At 37.5% G+C, this 20193-nt stretch overlaps 6 protein-coding genes across 6 annotated transcripts; 2 read left to right on the top strand and 4 right to left on the bottom strand.

Annotated features, from left to right (window-relative positions):
- Positions 1-62: 62 nt before the first annotated feature.
- RHIMIDRAFT_236627 (uncharacterized protein) lies at positions 63-3894 on the bottom strand (the record flags this gene model as incomplete). Its single annotated transcript, XM_023608596.1, has 5 exons — positions 63-2920; positions 2974-3209; positions 3270-3432; positions 3491-3791; positions 3856-3894. 5 exons carry the CDS (start codon positions 3892-3894, stop codon positions 63-65), a joined length of 3597 nt encoding a protein of 1198 aa, XP_023467281.1.
- A 536-nt stretch (positions 3895-4430) lies between these two features.
- On the bottom strand, positions 4431-6229 carry RHIMIDRAFT_279797 (uncharacterized protein). The gene is made up of 6 exons (XM_023612868.1): positions 6065-6229; positions 5874-6002; positions 5750-5812; positions 5618-5697; positions 5068-5567; positions 4431-5008 (listed from the first exon to the last, which is right to left on the bottom strand). Exons 1-6 carry the CDS (start codon positions 6210-6212, stop codon positions 4549-4551), a joined length of 1380 nt encoding a protein of 459 aa, XP_023467282.1. The 5' UTR covers positions 6213-6229; the 3' UTR covers positions 4431-4548.
- Positions 6230-7826: 1597 nt separating this feature from the next.
- On the bottom strand, positions 7827-13681 carry RHIMIDRAFT_236629 (Trs120-domain-containing protein; the record flags this gene model as incomplete). Its single annotated transcript, XM_023608597.1, has 20 exons — positions 7827-8012; positions 8080-8216; positions 8271-8339; positions 8396-8431; positions 8682-8957; positions 9009-9403; positions 9456-9938; positions 9991-10263; positions 10314-10446; positions 10494-10528; positions 10586-10828; positions 10877-10974; positions 11046-11542; positions 11596-12268; positions 12322-12439; positions 12495-12901; positions 12959-13126; positions 13207-13290; positions 13344-13459; positions 13516-13681. The coding sequence occupies 20 exons, from the start codon at positions 13679-13681 to the stop codon at positions 7827-7829; spliced, it is 4593 nt and encodes a 1530-aa protein (XP_023467283.1).
- Positions 13682-14089: 408 nt separating this feature from the next.
- Positions 14090-15407, top strand: RHIMIDRAFT_121885 (uncharacterized protein). The gene is made up of 6 exons (XM_023605415.1): positions 14090-14301; positions 14356-14520; positions 14584-14826; positions 14885-14929; positions 14987-15305; positions 15389-15407. The coding sequence occupies exons 1-5, from the start codon at positions 14152-14154 to the stop codon at positions 15164-15166; spliced, it is 783 nt and encodes a 260-aa protein (XP_023467284.1). The 5' UTR covers positions 14090-14151; the 3' UTR covers positions 15167-15305; positions 15389-15407.
- RHIMIDRAFT_236630 (RhoGEF-domain-containing protein) lies at positions 15339-17946 on the bottom strand (the record flags this gene model as incomplete). The annotated part of the gene is made up of 4 exons (XM_023608598.1): positions 15339-16420; positions 16476-17250; positions 17307-17483; positions 17539-17946. The coding sequence occupies 4 exons, from the start codon at positions 17944-17946 to the stop codon at positions 15339-15341; spliced, it is 2442 nt and encodes an 813-aa protein (XP_023467285.1).
- A 528-nt stretch (positions 17947-18474) lies between these two features.
- RHIMIDRAFT_201374 (uncharacterized protein) lies at positions 18475-20095 on the top strand (the record flags this gene model as incomplete). Its single annotated transcript, XM_023606536.1, has 4 exons — positions 18475-18732; positions 18785-19062; positions 19114-19612; positions 19667-20095. 4 exons carry the CDS (start codon positions 18475-18477, stop codon positions 20093-20095), a joined length of 1464 nt encoding a protein of 487 aa, XP_023467286.1.
- Between the last annotated feature and the right edge of the window lie 98 nt (positions 20096-20193).

The following is a 20193-nucleotide window of genomic DNA, read 5'->3' on the forward strand; positions in this document are numbered from 1 at the left end:
AAAAAAAAAAAAAAAAAAAAAAAAAAAAAAAAAAAAAATAGAGTTAAACACAGGCCGTTTTCTTAAATAAATAAAAGAAACCTACGTAGCAAAGTAACTGGAACCAAGCCTTTACGATACACTCCAATGTTTCCAGGATGATGAGAGCCTAATTGACATGTTTCATATAATGTACCAAGATTCTTAAAGAACTGGGATACATTATATTCTATAGCATCATTCTTGGGATACATCACAAAATAATTGATATGTTTCTTGCAAGAGTAAGGCTCTAGACGTAGCTTTTCCCAAAACATAATCATCCTTGTGCTTCCTTCAAGGAACTCCTCTTGACGGTTAATAACGATGTTGGGTGGGCGTAATGTATCCAGATTAGGCTCAGCTGGCCTTCGTCTCTTTACTTGATATTTGCCATACTTGGAGTGCGCTTGATTCGTTTCTGAAAGATCGTAGTATTGCTGTAGGTTCAAAGGGCCCTTCACAGTGATGGAGACGGGAAGAAGAGGTTGATCTAGGCCCATAGGATTTAGATCAGACACTTTCTTTGCAAATAGACTGATGAGAATATCCTTGAAGTTTTGGTTCATATACTCAGCATCATGAGGTGTTGAGCAAACGTGTATAGTATCTCCGTAAAACGCCTGCAAAAGATGCCTTCTTCTCGATATAATAATCTTGGTTGATTCTCCTTCCGTAGTCTCGGTGCCATTAGATGAAATGGTCTCGGTCCCACCCGAAAAGGGATATCCACCAAGAACAGCTTGCTGGCAAAGGTACTCTAACGCTTTATAATCTTCCTGCGAGCTTATACTAATTTGCTGGTTTGGCGTGTTTCCCAGACTCTCGGTCACTGCATTAGCGAATGGGCTGTCATAATCAAACACGACTTGATGAGCAGGCGTTATCTTGCTAGAAGAAGGTGACGTTGAAAGAAGCTTATCGAGATAATTATGCTGAGCTATTGATACATTATTCAAGGCATGACTTGATCTTTCTACGACATCCTCATCTGAATCATTACCTTCGTCTCCACTGCTACTCGTATAATCGCTACTACTATCACTGCTACTGCTACTGCTGTTACTACTGGATATACTGACATGTGTACCATTATATGGCTTCTTCGTCTTTGATTCTAGATTCTGTGTCAAATTGTTTTCTGAAGCCATTTCTTTACTGTTGGAGACAGCGCTTTCCTTATCTTGAGTGACAATACTAGCTGTTTTGGACATCTTCTTTCGGAGTTTCTTTGATCGGCTAGCAGGGACGTAATCAGGTCTATAATAGTCGCCTCTTGGCAAACAGCTACTCATTCCATCAGTAGATGGATAGGTAAACTTCCCGCCACTGTGGTATTTCGAGTCATTGACCATAGTGTCTATCTTGACTGGTGCAAAAGTTGATGGTATAAATAATTGGCGTTCTTTTGGCATTTTGGCACCTTGACCAAAGTGTTGATCTGGCTGCTGATCATGCTGATGCATCAACAATTGTTTATGTAACAAATCAGTATCTACTTGTTGCTGGCCTTGCAGTATCATGAGATTCTCCTGCTGTGCCATGGCAACTTCTAGCGGTGTGACAGATAAATCTTGTATTCCAATTGCAGCATTCTCCATCTCGGTATCCATCATCACTTGGTTTTTATCATCCAAGACTAAAAGCTTGTCATTCGTCAACATATTAAAATCATCAGTGGTATCCTCTTGCTTTATATCGGTCATGAGCATCAAGGAGTCCGCTGCATTAGTAGTGTCAATGAACATTTCATCCTTTACGGGTATAGTCGCATTAGAAACAGGCACTGGCTTTGACTTGAAAAAATCAAAGTCCTCCTCTGTCACTCCCAAGTCGAAATTATCCAAATCAGCCATGTCATCATCGCTCCATCTATTTGGTATATCTAGAATTATGTTGTCTACATCCATACTATCACCTAATCCAAATGGATCTAGCCCGAGATTTGTCATTTGAGGTGACTGGTATGCTAAGTTATTTGCTGCTGTTCCTACATTCGCTAATATACCAGCGTGCATGTTCTCCAATTTTATTTGATCTATTTGTTGAGCTATGTGCATCTGCTGCTGCTGATGTTGCTGTTGCTGCATTACGTTTGCATTGTTTATCATCATGGCATTATTTACACTTGCATTAGCGTATTGCTGAGGGTATTCAGGAATGTCATCATGATTAGCTTCAGGAACAGAAAAATTTGCAACGGTAAACTCGACAAGAGAAAGATTTTGCTGGTTCTTGATCTTTGGTTTATCCTCGCTTTCTTCTTGGTTGGTGACAGGTGTCGAAGTGATGGATGTATCCATTCTCTGCTGATTACCATTGGTAGAGGCAGGTGTTGCCATGGACGCCGTTACCATCAAAGGACTTGCGTTCATTGTTTCGTTCATGACTTTCTGCAGGATTGCTGTCTGATTTACATTAGCAGTTTCTAGAGAAAGCATGTCAAGTACTGAGGATATTGTAGTGCCTCTTGGACATGCAAACTGCCAGTAGTTGGAAAATGTACTGTTCCATGCCCATCTACTCCACTTGTCTCCAAAAGTTTCTGAAAATCCCTGATTGAACCTGAACAGGCCATTGGTGCCTGCCATAGCAGTAGGGGATATTTTAGATGACGAAGGTACAAAGGTTAATGCTGTAGGATAGTAAAACACGGTTCCCCTGGTAGTACTCTTTAATGCAATTAGATTGGGCAAGCACTTGTGAATGACCTGCGGTTGATCCATTTGTTCTTCTTGTAATGGATGAGGCTTGATTGTGCTGCGATTATGTTGAATTAAAGTTTTATAAGGAATATCAAATAGTGAAGACCACGCCTTTAGGATCGCTTCTTCAGTCTGCTTGGGTAATGTGTAACTGTTGGAAGCAATAGTGGCAAATTCACCGGACGGGCTTAAGATAACTATATTTGGTTGGTCAGCTATATGCATGCATATCTGTGCATATTAAGCATACCTCTTTGTCCTTTCATACGTAAAGTTTGATGAGTGAGTGATCTAACTCTCATACGTCGAGGATTCGGTTGAAAGACTAAATTGGTATTTGCTAGATAGACGTTATATGAGCAACATAATGAAGTATTCGACGATTGTGAATAGTTCAGTTTAGTCCACATCACATTGTTAAGGTTATCATTATTTTGAAAAATGTAAAATTCTCCTAAAGGAACTGCTCCTCGTCCTTTGATTTGCCTTTAAAAGCGTTAGAACATAGGAAAAGTTCTTTTTTTGAAGCAAAATACAGAGACTTACTTGTCTAACAGGTTTCGTACAGATCGTATAAACATTCCATATTCAACAGAGACTGTCACTGAGGTTGAAGCATTTGCCTGTGTTCCAGTAGAGGGCGGTGAAGCAGTAGGTGATTGAAGCTTTGAATAAGCATTTTCCCAAGTGAAAGATCCAACTTTTATTTCTATAAGCAAGAGCGAGATCAGACATTGCCCATTTTCACTACAAAGTGTCTATCTTACCGTCTAACTCGCGGAGATATTCATTAGAATCAACTCTTCCTGTATGTCCATCATCGAACCAAAACACCCAAAGTTCAAGTAATAGTTTATTTTCGGAATCCTCTAACGATTCTTTACAGATCTGCCAAAATGCTGGAATGTTGATTGACAGGAGCTCAGCATATGCTTTCAGTAAGGCATTGTCATTATTATGATTATGATTATTATTAGTGCTGTCGTGTGGTTTTTTCAGGTATTCAATAAGTTGTTCTCTAATGTAATATTGGTGGTATACTCTATAGCGTATCTGTGATACACCACTCTATTGATGAAGAAGTAGATTAGGTACTTGGTGTGTAATATAGCAAGAAAAGCCTGATTCATACCACAACTAATATATTTGTTAAACTAGAGTCTGTGAGCATAAGATATATCAATTGTTCATTTAAGTGAAGAAAAAGAAAAAAAGAAAAGGAAGAGTCTATGCCTGACAGTAGAATAAGCTGTTTAAGATAATGGTTCTGTTCTCAATCCAGTCAGCGGAGTATACGACCACCTGAACTGATGACGCAGGGAAGTGACTTTTTTTGGGCTGTTTCTTGATTCATCTGTGCGCACAGAAATGTGCGAGTTGAATCTGGATGTGGCAACATTAAAAATGAATTATACTCATAATAAGGTCTACCTGTTGTTATAATCAACAAAAAATAACAGTAATTATACGCGTCTGGTCAGTGTGGCGCAAAAACTATGTAAAGGTCCGTCAAGAAATATACAAAAGCGGGCAACCATAAACCTGCCTATTCCAGAAAGGTGGTTCATGTTACCATAACAATACCATGGGAACTTAAAAAAAAAACAGCCCTGAAAAGACACTCACGAGCCAAGCTGACATTATTCCTAATATGGAAATTATCATTGTGATCCAACCAGATTGAACATAGAAAGACGAATGAAAGTACGGTATTTTTACATGATAATTATATTATGATTGTAGCGTAAAATATGGTTATAAATTTATCATGCATATGTATGTTGTATATATGTATATATGTTTGTAGTATAAACAAGACGGATGCTTAATATGTACCCATTTGGTTTCTTGATGCATGCTCTACTAGGTCTAGTTGCGATGTTTCTCCATCATCAATTATCTGATCATCGTCTGTTATATTATTATTAGTGTTTTTGCTGCGGCTATTATATTCAAAGGAGTACTCATACTTTTGTGCATTTATATCTGACATTGCTAGTGAAGGCACACTATCTGGGATATATATATTGTTTTTGCGATCCATGTTTGAATCTATTCGTGGAATAGCGTGGTTATTGTGTTTCTGGAACACTTGCTGGTATTGCATTTGTTGCATCCTGAGCTCATCAAATGTGGCTGAATTAACGCCTCCTTGGCCATTTGAGCTTAAGGCACTAGCAGTGGCAGAGTATTCTTGTGATGCAAAATTAGAGTAAGGTGTTGGGTTGGATTTTTCGGCACTGGAAGATTTCAAGCCAAGATTAGCATTTTCATCTATTTTAGGACTGAAATAAATAGAACAATGTCAGTTACTGTAGGAGATAATTAATATAAATTTACTTACTTAATTAGAACGGCAATAACCACTCCAAGGGTTGAAACAGCGCCCAGAAAGTTCCATATAGCTCCAAGCACAATGGATCCGGCTTTGTTGACAATAATAAGGTTTCTCAAAATTCCATAGAGTAATAGAAAAGTTGCAAACATCAGGACACAAACAACGATAATGCCCATGACGACTCGTATTTTGAAAATGCCGGTTTTGATCGACGTGTAACGAGGACCTCCTGTGCTACGGATTTTCTTTAAATGCTCTTCCAGGATGTGGATCAACCGCAGACCAGAGATGAGAACAGCTATACCAAGGCTTGTACAGTGAATAAACCAAAATACATAGAGTAATCTTGTGAAAATGACGGCTAAGCGTAAATCTCTTTCTGCCATGATACCAGCTGCTAAAGACATGCTATTGTTGAGGATAAACGGAGCTAAGAAAAGTGTTCCTCCAAAGAGATCGACCAATTTAGGTGATGGCAGCCAACTGTTTGCAATGACTTTATGGCTCTATAATCACATGATTAGTTTCTTTATAAAGCATTCACCAATCAACTTACATCTGCCAGTGTTTGAGCAATACCAACCAGATATAAGGCAAATGCACCATAACCAAATTGCCATGGGAATTCAAACATGACTAAGCATATAATCAGTAAATAGAAAAGATCAGCATAATTATATTAACGTACATGAACGTGAGATCAGGTCTGTTGCGATATCGGTGATTAAGATTATGCTGGATATTAGACGAACTACACGGAATTGATCTGTTATTAATTGTGTATTGCTGATTTATATGTATAAAACACTTGCGTAAATTGTAGAATATAATAAATAGTAGCATACAATCAATCGGCTTTGGGCGAAAGCATCCTTTACTTAAATTAATATCAACTAGTTGATGTCCTTTAATAAATAGTCTATGACATAAAAGCGCTGTGCCTGAAAAAAAAACAAGTATTCTTTAGTAAACTATAAAGATTTGCATATATGGCTTTATATACCCAAGATCACTGTAATGCCCGAGATACCAACGTTTATGCCATGAATGATCGTCATGGCTTTTTCCTCTACGCAGTCTTGTAGAGTAAGCCTCCAATCACAGTGACATATTCCATCTACGCACACTCGTTCTAATGTCTCTGAATTCATTTATCAAAGGGCAAAAGTGAAGAAGGAAAAAGTGAAAGAAAAAGCGAATTTTAAAATCATTGTCAGTGAACCCAAGAAATCGGTTGACAGCCAAATAAATTAATTATTTTCTCTCCGCCTTTCTAAATTTTCACGGCAGTGTTACGTTAACTATTGCTGTCTATTTCAACTTCCGAGGCAAGAAAAAGCGAAATAGAAAGGATAAAAGAAAAAGCAGGGAGAAAATATAGCTGTTCTGCGCTTTGATCATTTTACTGCATAAATTTTAGTTTGTTTCAAAATGAAACATTAACAAACAATGAGGTTCTATATTAGAAGAAATTAAGCTATGCGTATCACTTATTCTATATTTGTATGCATATAAACTTGTAGTACAGAAAATGAGACTAAAAAATATTTGTACCTTGAGCTAAAGAAACACACATACATAAAGTTTAAGCACAGTCGTTGCTATAGTAATCAATTAAAGTTTTGCTGATATAGATGATCGCTATGATGTAGCCATAGTGACAAGAGAATCATATTTTCTGGTTTTTTTGTTATTTTTTATACTAATGTGAACGTATAAATGATTATCCTTTCAAAATTAATTAAAAGCGTGCTTGTGTATCGCACGCCTTGCAGTAGTTCCTTCAGATGAATGAAAGAAAAAAAAGATCACATCCATGGGAATATGCAATAATTTGTTCACTGTTTTATCTCATGTTACTGTTACAAAATCAGTGTCTTATTTTAAACTGAAGATCTTGATATATCTTTGTCCCACAAAGATAATGCACTACTTTATTACCGTCCAATTACATCTGTCGCCGAAATTTTGCCTTCGCTAAAAAGGCCAGCCCTCTCCTCCACCCTTTTCCTTCTAGCTTATTACCATTAAGGTTTAACGTGATCGAGGGTCCTTTCTTCTGTACTTTCTATCGGAGATCGCTTTCAGACCGAAGATCCCCTGACAAAGGCTTCTTTACACGACTCCCTTAAAATGCTCTATGCTTATACACATTATGTGTCTATTTGTCGCCATTGCACGCTTTCGTCTAGTTGTATGTACGAAATATCTTTGTGTCTAATAATCTGATCTGTATTACAGCCGGAACACACGTGTGACTATACAAACAACACTCTGCATATTTACTTTGTGTCATATTGCATGTCTCTCTTCCTCTCCGCTTTCTAAAACCTTCTTTGCCGGCAGCTTGGGTTTTTCGGGATGCATGACTTGCTCTCTGTCTCTGTTGTCCAACAATTAAAATGCTCGTCATTTTATAACACTAATGCCTAGATTCATTACTATCTGTGTGAACACTAACAACTTATTCTGATAGTTCTTGTAGAAAAATGTGTACTTAGGATAGGAACAAGAGAGTTCTCTTGTTCTTTTTTAAAACAACAGTTCTTTAGTTGTTCATTTAGCTTGTTTTTTTTTTTGCTTTTATAACCTTTCTTTTTTTCTTTCTTTCTTTCTCATGCTCACTAAACTTACACCATACTGCACTGACAGGAAGAAGATCTTCTTCTTTCGTGCATGAATATATAATGTTGTTAACCTCTAGCAATTGCATTTATTCCCTTTCCTTCCCTTTTATTATTATTATTATTTATTTCCTTAAGCTTTTAACGTCTATTGGGACTCAAGCTTCTGTCTCGTCTACGATCCCTTCTAGAACGATCATCATGCGAAGGCCCCTTAACAAAGGCATAGTCTACTTTAATTGTCTCTCCCAAATATCTCGAGCCGTTCGCTTGCTCGACAGCTGCTTCTGCTTCTCTACGTGACTCGTATTCAATAAACGCGTATCCCTAAAAGATTATGTGATTTTAGTACATATTTGTGCATATAAACACGCTCCGCGAATTTTTCTATTACCTTGACATAACCTGTACGTCTGTCCAAGTTGAGATGCACTGTTTTGACATCACCATATTCTCTAAATTTATCTACTAAAGAATCTTCGTCTGTTTCTTCGTGTAGTCCACGAACAATAATGATCCATCCCTCAACAGCTAATACATTCATCGTTTTAGTTGACGATCAAGAATTTCAGTAATAATTCTTACATCGAACAGGTTCGGAAATAACATCCATCATTTCATTTGCTCTTCCTCCTAAGCGTTTAAGTATGCCTCCTACATGTAATCGTTATTATGCTTACTTTTGTTTTCCTAATGCGTCTTTTAATTACCTTCTTCTTGGTTTCCTCTTCCTTTAATTTTAACATCTAGAATTCATTTCAATGTCTGTTAGTAAACAAGCTTGATTTAACAAATACTAAATAAATGCATATTCACCGTCATCAATATTCATTCTGTCAGGAGATCTATTCATTTTGACACACAAAAGTTTTTGTTTGAATAAGCAAAAAGGGAAAGGAAGAAAGTAAGCAAAAGAACTATAATTCCAGTCACAGCTGTAGTCATCCAATGAAATTGCTTTCAAAATAAACACATATAATTTATTGCTTTATGTACTCTTATTGTTTTCAATTACATTTACAAATGCCCAGTCGTAGTCATAATGAATCTCACGCGTGTGAACATCTTCCACATGATAAAGGAATTCAAATTTGCCTATTGATAAGAAACAGAGCGGTATGTTGTGAACAATCTCTTCATTCGATGGTATCTCTGGCAGGACAAGTTGAGAGACACCTTGCATCAGCATTTTTTCTGTCAGGTCATACTCCTTGGCTCCGTCATTATAACTCTGCACTGCTTGGACTCGTAAAATCAATTTTACAGGGCGAACTTTGAACAAAAAGTTAACACCAAAGTATAATAATATCTTGTCATTGTTACCTTGTCTGTTCAGGATGGTTACATTCATCGTCACAAACGTGTTCACTGGACATTCAAATTGACGATGACCCGTACAGTGCTGTTCTCCGCCAGACATGGTTATGATGAATTCAATATCTTGTTTTTTAAGTATGTTCAATTGAAGTGGTATCAGACGTAGTGATGATCGTAAATTAATGACACCCTCGCGTCCTGTCGTTTTGCATCGCCATGTAGCCTTGACTCGATCCAAAAGGAGTTCTCGGTACCAAAACATCTGTAGCTTAGCTCTTTCTTGCTCTGGTGCCATCTTGGGTCTCTGAGATACTACGAATTGTTTGTTGGGTTCAAAGCTTGGTATAGGCTGGAGTCTTTGCTCAGAAGTTAGGTACAGCTTCTTCAGTGGCAGGACAATTCTATTGAGAGAGCAATAAGCCAGGACGCTCATCAGATTCATTAACTACTTACCTCTTTGTCAGCGCTGGTTGAATAGTTATGCGTGATTTCAATATTTCACCCTCGGACATATCTTCTGAGCCAAGTTCACTGTTGTCTATTGTGAACTCTACGTCAAAGGGGACAGTCCAGGCATTGCGAACATCCAGTGTAAGCAAGCAGTAAGGGTTCTTGTCGTTTTTGTCAGACGCCTTTTGTGTGATAAGCACAAGTTCTTCAACTGGCTGATTATACGATACTGAATCAGAGCTGTCAAGTGTATTGATTTTTTTCAGCGCTTGTTCTACAGCATCTTCATTCACTGCCATGCTATCTCGAAGGTAAAGCACATCCCAGTTCAATGGTTCCAAATGCTGGTAGACCGTAATCATTACTGGGAAATACAACTGTCTAGTGTACAGTGTTGTAGGTAACTCTTTGCTCTGTTCTACCTGGTCTTGCCCTTGCATTGCTCTGTCGAGGTAACCATAGTCAATGTATACAGCACCACCAGTACTATAATAGAAAATGAATCAAACCATAGATCAAATATTGTAGTGCAACTTACCATCCCTGTTTCCCGTAGACATTAACCACTATATCCGTTGTCTCTTTAGGAAGTAGAGAAATCCTTTTACCAATCTGGTTATTCTCGCCCTTTGAACCTTCCCAAGAGAATACAGGTGTTCCTTTTGTATAAAGTTCAATCTCATATTGCTCTTCAGGAGGAAGCTCAGGATTGACCAGTTTGGGGTGTGTTGTAGTTGAATCCGTAAATGATAAAGTGATAAAGTCGACAGGGATGTGTCCAATGTTTTCAATTTGTATATAGATACGCGTCCTATATATTGTGTTTAAAGACCTTTTTTCTTTGGAAATCGAAGTCCTTACATTTCTCCTTCAAACAGCATGACTGCTCCGTGCAATAGCGAGCTTGATTTTATTTTTAGTAATGGTTGATCTTCGATCACATTGATCTGCTGATACTCAATTTCCTGTGGTGTGTCATGATTAAGGTCCAATTCTATCCAACTGTTACAATTGTTATCATGATTAGAAGTCGTTCAATACCTGGAGTAAGTGTCTTATAGAGCGCTTGCAATCCACTAAGAAGAAATGTTGCGTTATTATCTAAAAATCATTCTCTACTTTATGCACTGTACCTGTATTTGTATCCTTTGGATTCAGCTGGCCTTAGTGTCTTGTGTTCCCTTTGTTTTACTTGCTCAACCTTTTGTTTTTCATAAAGAAACTCTTGTTCCGCAAAACCTGTTATTTTAATCACACATCCTTTGATCGTCAACAATCCGGTTTCTACAGGTGTACCCATTAACCTGATGGTCAAGGTATCATTTGCTGGAATAGTTGCAGCAGCTGGAACAGGTGAAAAATCAACTCCAGATGTACTATAAAGAAAATGAGTCCATGTTCAGAATTGCTCAATATATTTATACCTTAAAACAATGTTACTTAATTCAAGATCAAATCCAAAAGGATTAGATAAAGTCACCTTGAATTCACATACTTCATCCTTGATCAGGTTAATCTGCGGCTAAGGGATAAAGTTTCCCGAAAAGGAAAGAAGTGAGCATGATGCATACAACATGTTCAGCAACTGTGTACCTTGTCATCCTTCTTTTTTGCAAAAGGGTTGTAAATAAATGGATCTCCTGAATTGATTCTTCCCTCCTTGGAAGCAGCTAAAGCCTTTGCAATAAGTACAGGGTGTTGATAGATCGCCTTACGGGGTATAGGCTGAATAGGCTCAATCGACTTGACAATGTTAAATCCCCAATAGTTCACATTATTGTCCATTTGACCAGATCGTTTACTAATATTCACAATACGCTGAATAGAGGAAGCCAATCTAATCTGCTCGTCTTTGGAGATGTATTGGTACAAGTTTTTTAGCAAAACGGTTGTGTAGTACAGCATAGACGCATGGTCTTGGATTGCTTCAGATATCACAATACATTCCCGCAGTATGTCTATTTGAAGTGCAGGCCATCCAAAGCCTAACGTGTTCACTTTCTTTGCAGAAGTTTCTTGTTGTCGCTGATATGTTTCGTTGACTTTGTTTTGTAATATTTCTAGAGCACCTCCATCGTGTACATTACTCTCTAATTCCAACCATAAGTTTTATATTTCCAGCATTTTTTTGTCATATCATTACCTCCAATGCCGTAAACTTCACATATCCTCTTCAAAACTTCCAAAATACCATCATCATTTTTATCGAGATGCTTCTTGTTTCCATTTACAGCGCTTGCGGCTGCTGCACGTCCTTGTATCAACAGGGGCACCATACGATTCAGCATCTCATACATAAACCAAGCAGATTTTCTATGATATCCAATAACAGACAGAATTGAAGTCATGTGTGTCATAATATTGACTTGATCCATCATTGAGAGTTCATCTATATCAACCAACCAGATCTTTGTAACATATTTAGCGATAGAATATCTCGCAATACCGCTGTTCTTGCACTTGACGAGTTCCGACATTGTCAAGAACCTGTCATTTCGCTGATTCTTGAGATCTGTCATATCTGCATATACTACCTTTGCCAGCACTGCATCGCTCCAGCCGTTATTCAGAAAGACAAGTGTAAGAAACCGCGATATCTTGAGACAAGCCTCGGCAAATACGAGGCTAGGGATTGGTATGTTTGTCGAACTGTTTACTCTAAGATATGTCTGTACAGCGTCTTCGTACATTTCTGTTATCTCTGAAAAAACTGACTTTTGGTTCTCCACTCCTGTCTTGTCTGAAATAGGTGGCGGTCGGCTTGTATCCTGCGGTGTATTTAGGTCGGTGGCTGTACCATTTCTGGAGATAATATGCTATGAATAGTTTAGAACTCAAGTTTGGTCTCTTTGTTTTTCTTTTTCGTTACCCCCACATCTGCTTGTAAAAAAGCCATCAAGAGCATCGTACATGCTAAACCTTCTTTTGCACTAGCAAGCCATAAATAATCAGAATGATCTTTGGTCATATCGATGGCTTCATTGTAACTTTTCAGAAAAAAAAAAGTTAGCCATCATAAAGTTTTCAACAGATCATTCTTACAATTGAATCGCATCAGGTAATCGTCCAGCGAGCAAGTAAAAGTCTGCCAACAGCTTCTTGATTCTCCCTGGTGTTCTCTGAACTGTCTTTCCTGACTCGCCGCCAAGCACTAGGTTGCTAAAGGTTGTCGATCTCGACAGGGACGGACGAGGGCTTGGAGGGGAGGCTGAAATATTTTGTCTACCCGTGCCTGCTGCACTGGATGCTCGTTTCAAAAAGGAAGAGGAAATGGAAGATGTGGGTACGGGTTGTGAAGCGCGATTGTTTTGCTGACCCTGTGATTTGCCGCTAGGTGTGCTTGTGGAAGGTTGAGGGTGGATACGGCCATTGGGCATATCATATTTCTTTGAAAAGGATCCCATGGGAATAGGTGATTCTAAAGCTTTCAAGCTCTCTATGCGTTCGGCCTGTTGTTAAAGAGAGTTAGCATATGATGATCTTAGATATATGTATATATGACTGACAATGTTGGCAAACTGGTTGAGTATTTCGCTGGCAAAATCACAAATCATGGTGCTCATATAAAAAGACATGTTGCCTACATTCGGAATCATGATCAATCCCTTTGTGTCATCAGGCTGATTCTCTGTTGGGTCAAAAGCAAAGCATCGAGTGGCTATGGCTGTAGGATACTATTATCAATGCAAAAAAATAAAAAATAAAATAAATAAATAATGGATGTCCTATTTTAGAAATCATTTCAATGGTGTACCTGAACAAGCATATCAACAAACTTTTGATATCCTTCACTAAGGTCCTTGTCTTTCCATTCTTGACAATCCATGATACCAATAACCTATACCTATCAGCGTTAATACCTTTTCTCTATCAATTATTCTTTCTTTTTACTCCAAAGATACGTCTGTGAGGCTGAAAGTCTTCGAGATGACTATGATCTCTGTTGTACTTGGTAACAAATTGGAAATGCATATGACCTTCTTGAAATACTTGGCTACTAAACTTGGCTTTTGGTAAACAGTCAGTCTACTTCCTCCTCTTTTTTTTTGTATTTTTTATTTACCATTGGCACCTTTCTGAAGATCAGGTGTCACATCACCAAGGCGAACTAGACTAAACTTCTTTACAAGTTCAACATGACGCCAAAAAGACGACTTCTTTATGGGTGAAACAGGGACCAAGAGCACTCGTACACGACAACAAGAAGTGATATCAACTGCCAAGTCCATAAAATATATAAAATTAAAAAAGGGATATTATATAAAAAAAGGGCTTACTTTCTTTCTCTCTCTCTCTTATTGTGCAACTACAATTCACCGGAGATCAAACTTTATGAGTTTGCTTGACACATTCATTTGTTTAAACGAGTTCAGCCCATGCACTATGGAAAAGAAGGTATTCGGCCCAATTCCATTTATTTGTAAAGAATTGTCCCCTTGGAAGAATAAGATTTTATATGCAGCAAAGTTTTATGTTTAAAAAGCAGTAATAGGCAGGCAGATCAATTCATCCCCCCTTTTTTTTTTGGTCCTTGGTCACAAAAGTTCATTTCTTTATCAATTTTGCATATAAACATTAAGTGTCTGTAAAGACTTATGCAAGCAGATCCATATTCTCCTCTTTTATTAAAAAGTAAAATAAATTTGTTTTCATTGACAATCTGTACTTCTTTCTTTTTGTCTTTTTTGCCTTATATCTTATGCTTTTCTTTCAATTTGACATAACAAATATTCTTGTAGGGATCTGTAGTATTATGGCTTGTGCTGTCATCATCATCAGGGAAGCACGCCCAGATACAAAGCTAAATTATTCCAAATTTGCAATAAAAGGCCTATCTTGTGGCAAAATGGTAAGAACTATCCTTGTTTTAAAGAAAAACAATCGAGCAATACATTTATCATAGCTGCCTTCACGCACTGGTATGTTTATGATCTATTGTCCAGCTTTTATCATATCGCTTATATCAGCCTGTCAATCAATCATAACAAATGCCTTTGAGCCACAAAAAAACTATCGCGTGCTGCTGGTGTCAGTGTTTATTCTTTTACATTACAGCAAGAGACTTTTTGTAAATGAACACTCGTTTATCTCTTTATGCACCTGCTTATCTTTTTTTCTTTCTTTTGCTTAGGAAGTACGCTTTATACATCATTATTCGGGACACTGCAAGCTTAGGGATTGCTTTACTATCGCTAGCTCATATGTGGGACTTTCTGTCTTGGTAAAGATATTCACTGAACAGGTACCTCTGTCACATGTTTCCCCACATTTAACTTTGCTGGGCGTTGTATGCTTCATTATCGGAGAGTGTGCAAACTTTTATCACCATGTATTACTAAAAAACTTACGACAAGGTGGCTCAAAAGAATACAAGGTATATTACAAACACATATTCTTTTACTTTTTAGGCCCTTGACCCAATATTTCTTTAGATACCTAAGCATGGACTATTTGAATATGTATGGTGTCCTCATTATGCAAGTATTAGCTTTTTTTTTTCTGTTGGTTTCTGTTTTCTGACATTTGAACAATAGTTGGCAGAGATGGTTTCTTTTTTTTCCATCGCTATGATATCTCAACATTGGATCGTATTTATTCTAAGTGTTGGTTCATCTCTTTACTTGGCCACCCGAGCATATAATACAAGAGAATGGTACAGACAAAGATTTGATAAAATTCCAGCACGATGGTGTCTTGTACCTTTTATCTTTTAAGCAACTAGTAAACACATATTGAAAATAAGGGATTAAATCTCCCCTTCTTTGTTGCTGTAAAAAAAAAAAGCCCTATTTGGCATGGTTATCTATCACGCCTTTTATTATTATTATTTGTTTAAAGAGGTACTTTATTAAGGTGAAGAGTAATTATAGATTAAGCTTTGTATCATTAACAAACAGCTGTAACATGAAAATTAACTACATTATTTGGACCTTTAGTTTCAAAGCCCATTTGAACATCGTCGGTTGAATTCATAGTGACGAGATCACCATCTTCATCTTCATATTTTAAAACGGATACTGAAATGGCTGATTCTTGAATACATAATCGTAGCTTGTTTTCAATCTTTTGCTTTAGTTCTCCAAACTCAATAGTCAAAGGCACGACCACGACGTAGATCGATCCGTTGTAATGTGTTTTAATTTTGATATAGTTTTCTGGTATCTCTTGATTTGAATTGCTATTTCGTTTACTGCTCGGTGTTGTTGATATATTAGAAGAAATGGATAGTAGTTCTACGCTACTGTTAATGCTATTATTTCTTGGTCTAGTATTACTTGAAGTTCTACTCCTGATATACACTGGTTCGTCTTTTGATTCTTGTTGCTGCTGTTGTTGTTGTCTTCTTTGCCAAAGTGCACCAGATGGGGTGTGATTATTGGGAGAAGAAGGATGACTTGTTGGTGGTGAATAAGGCAATGAATGACTAACATACATATCTGTGCTCGTTGTCGATGAGGATAATGATGATGATGATGTGCTTGCATTGGATATGGATGGATGTGTTGGGGACCGAGGTAATGGTGGTAAGGTCATGCCAGGAATACCATTCATAAAGTGGCGTGGTGGAAGATTATTACTACTCGATAGGTTTCCTAGACTCTGTTTTCTGGCCATATGCTCATGAGGTAGATGATGAGGCATACGGTTATATTGATAGCTGTAGGATCTGTTCCGCAGGTATGGATAGCTGCCATCCATGGGCTGATGATCATCATCTTGTTGTTCTGGATGGTTGGTATTGTGATTATAATAGTCATCCTCATCGTCATCATAGTAATCCTGTAATGGATTGAGTTCTGTCAGTGGTGTTTGTGGTGTATTTGGTAAAATATCAATTTTAGATGTTGATTCCTTGATTCCAACGATAACGTTTAACCATTGCCGTAGCTGTTCATCGTTACGACATTTTAATAACACTGTCTGACCCACATCCTTTTCAGTCCAAGATACATGTAAAATATAAAGGCCTGATTTTTTAATACATGTTAGTCATTATCTTTATGAACACATAATATATTTTACCCGTCTGTGCTGATGAACCCTTCACATGTTCAATTCTAGACATCAAAATCTTGCCTCTGACGATCAATGTACCCTCCTTTCGTTTTTTCTTTATAGAGATTGAATTCTTATTGGTATCCTTGACTTCCTTACAAAGTAAGATGACTTTTTCGAACAAGAAGACAACCATTTCTTTAACGTGATCTGAATCCGCTTTCTGCAATATTAATTTATCGTGTAACAAAAGTTGACCATATTTATCCAGCAGACATTCACTTCCATCTTCGACAACGATTTTCTTTTTCAGATCTTCAACGACCAATGAATTTTCTTGAATTCTCTTTGTCTCGTTCACCTTCTTGGTCACTCTCTGAATAGCCTCTAGACCCTCCTTGTTTTCTTCCGAGTAAGGCCAGTCGTCTGGTGTGGATTTGATTAACTGCTGTAATAGGAGCGGATATTTACATACTCTTTGAATCGGTTTGATCAACATGGCTGGTAGCTCATAGGTCGGTGACATGATATTTGCTAACTTTTGTAATTTATGAGCTTCTTGTATGACCAAATCTTGTGCAATTTGAAAATTGGCACAGAATGGTTCGTAGACTGTAAATCCTTCTTCAAACTGAATAAATAAATGACCGAATCTCTGTTCTTTTGGAGGACGAGCAGCATGTGCTTCTACTTGAACCAAAAATCTTCTCTGAAAGTCGACAAGTGCATTCAAGTTGCCAAATAAAAAATGCATCGTATCGGGCGAGAGTATCTCTTGTGCCTGCACTTCTCTCATATAATTCTACACAACTATCTTAGACAAAAGTTCGCTTCATTGTGTGTCCTTGTTGAACTCACCTGAAGAGCTTCAAGATCTTGAATATATTTTCTTTCAGTTGATACAAGTTCGTAGACAACATTATCTCGCTGATCCTTTGGAGATTCATTGCTTGTCTCTACTTCGGTTAATGCATGTTCAGGTATAACACCTTGTTCTATTAATAGTTCCAAGATACGTTTTACTGTATTGACTACCTATATTTAAAATAAGAATGTGTGATATAACAAGGAGATTTTTTTTTTGAGCTACCTTGACAAATCCATTGGTATCATTTTGACTTAATTCAGTGACAGTAAACAGGCTTTCTTCAGGAAAGTGAAGTTGATTTCTGCAAGCAATAATGAAGTGATAGATGTGGGCTTTTGTTTGATTTGGTGTCGCTGGATTGACAATAATAGGTGTATCAGGTCTCAATACATTAAATAAAAAACATAGACTTCTGCCTGGTTTACAGACATTCCATAATTTTGTTAACGGATCGCTGGCCATTGTTGTATCAGCAAACTCCTCTTCCTGGTCTGTCTCTTCCAAATATTTCTCGAATCCTTTGACATAGCCCAGAGCGTTCAATACAGAACGACAGGTATGGTAGATTGAAGCTTCTTGTGTTGCCTGTTTGTTGGTAATAGAATCTGCCGCAACAGGTGAATCAATCATTATTGTTTAAGAAAGAAAGAGAGAGAAAGAGAGAAAAGAAAAGAAAGCGAGAGAAAACAGCAGCAAAAAAATTAAGGATCATGGTTACACCCGCCTTTATTAAACATTTTGGCCCTGAAAGAGAAAATTTTATTGCCAAATCCAAGGAAGAGACCTCGTGCCTTGTATCTCACACTTCACTTAAAGTTGACAGCCTCGTGGGAGTGCACTGTGCAATTATTGATAAACAGAGTGTAGTTATATAAAATAACGGAGATTAAAGATGAGACTAATAAACAAAAGAAAGAGGAGACAATGACAATTGAATAGCTTGTATAAAAATATCAACAATTAGGAGAAGACATGTAAAAAAAAAAAAAGGGAAGGTAAAGATATAGTGAGACAGAGGCAAAAGACGTCAAAAGGAGTAGGAGGGAGGAGAGGAGGAAGAAGAGGGGGGCTAATTTTTTAGAATAACAAACTGTAAGTGACTGTGTCTGGTACAAGTCTATAGTGTGTTTAACCCTTGCCATACATATTTTTTTACAAATGTTCAAACGCATATTTTACACTCAATGTCAAGTACGGCACTTGACAACATCTTGTATAAAAAGGAACATTTTTAAAGACATAAAGACATTACAACCACTTCAGCAGTATGCACCAACCTTTTATACACACGGTCAGCATGTGAAACCGCTTTATCAACCCTCGGATTTTTATGCTGAACTAAAGTCTAGAATACTATCGGCAAAGGAAAGAGTGTTTATTGCTGCACTCTATATTGGACATTCAGAAAAAGAACTTGTAAAATGCTGCCTATTTATACACGTTATTGACGCACTAACCTTGTTCCTAGGTAGATACAATAAGAACAGCACTTTCGCAATCTTCTACTCTACAAGTTCATATACTCATTGACTGCTTAAGAGGAACGCGTAATTCAAAGGGACAAAGTTCTGCTACTCTTCTCTTACCTCTCATCCAAGATTATCCAAAGCAGATCAAAGTATCACTATATCATACACCTGATCTTACTGGTATACTCAAAAAGGCGTTACCACAAAGATTTAATGAAACGATTGGATTAATGCATTTGAAGCTTTATGGTTTTGATAATACCATCATGTTAAGCGGGTATTATGATAAATACATAGCATAAAGATGATAATTAACTAGCTTATTTAGAGCTAACCTGAGCACAGATTATTTCGTCAACAGACAGGATCGATACATCCTGTTTGATCAACAACCTGAACTGACAACTTATTACCATGACTTATTAAAACTCGTCAGTTCATGCTCCTATCATCTTGTACCAGCTCAGAATAATAATAGCAAATATAGATTAGAACTTTCAGATTCCATGGCGGACCCAGTGAAGGAGAGCCAGAGATACAAGTCATTAGTTCATAGCCGATTACAACAATTCTTGATTGAATATCAAAATAGAAAAGTACAGCAAGAGGGCACCATGGATACAGCTATTTTACCAGTGATTCAGATGGGACCCTTTTGTATCAGACAAGATGAAAAGGTAACGCTCGAGTTACTCAACATTGCCAACCAACAGCAAGACAAATGGACAATTCATCTTACGTCAGGCTATTTCAACTTTACGGATAAATACAAGGCAGTGATTTTAAAGACAAGAGCCTTTTTTAGATTTTTAACAGCATCTCCTGAGGTTCGGGGTGTTTCATGATATCAATATAGGGGAAATTGACTTATAAATCAATAGGCCAATGGATTCTTCAATTCAAAGGGAGTCAGCAAGTTCCTTCCTCCGGCATATACACACATAGAGAAACAGTTCTATAGACATGTCAAACGAGCAGGTAGACAAGATGAGATCTCGATTGAAGAATACAAGAGACCAGGATGGACTTATCATGCGAAGGGACTCTGGGTCTATTTTGGGAATGAAAGTAGACCATCCATGACGATGATTGGCTCGCCTAATTTTGGCCAGAGATCAAGCGAGAGAGATCTAGAAGCTCAAGCCGTGGTAATCACACAGAATGAACAGTTAAAGAATGCATTGCACAAAGAAATAGATTTACTCCATCAATACTCAGAGTTGGTATCCAAGGAAACATTTGACAGACAAGATAGACGTGTTCCATACGGTGTAAGAATAGCTACAGCCTTTGTAAAAACGATGCTTTAAAAAAAAAAAATGAAAAACGTGTGCGTATCACAGAAATAATTGTAAATTATTAAACACAAATTCCACGTGGGAGCTATTGTCTTTCAATGTTTGGATTC

This window comes from Rhizopus microsporus (genome assembly GCF_002708625.1).
Source record: "Rhizopus microsporus ATCC 52813 unplaced genomic scaffold scaffold_6, whole genome shotgun sequence".
Classification (NCBI taxonomy): Eukaryota; Fungi; Mucoromycota; class Mucoromycetes; order Mucorales; family Rhizopodaceae; genus Rhizopus; species Rhizopus microsporus.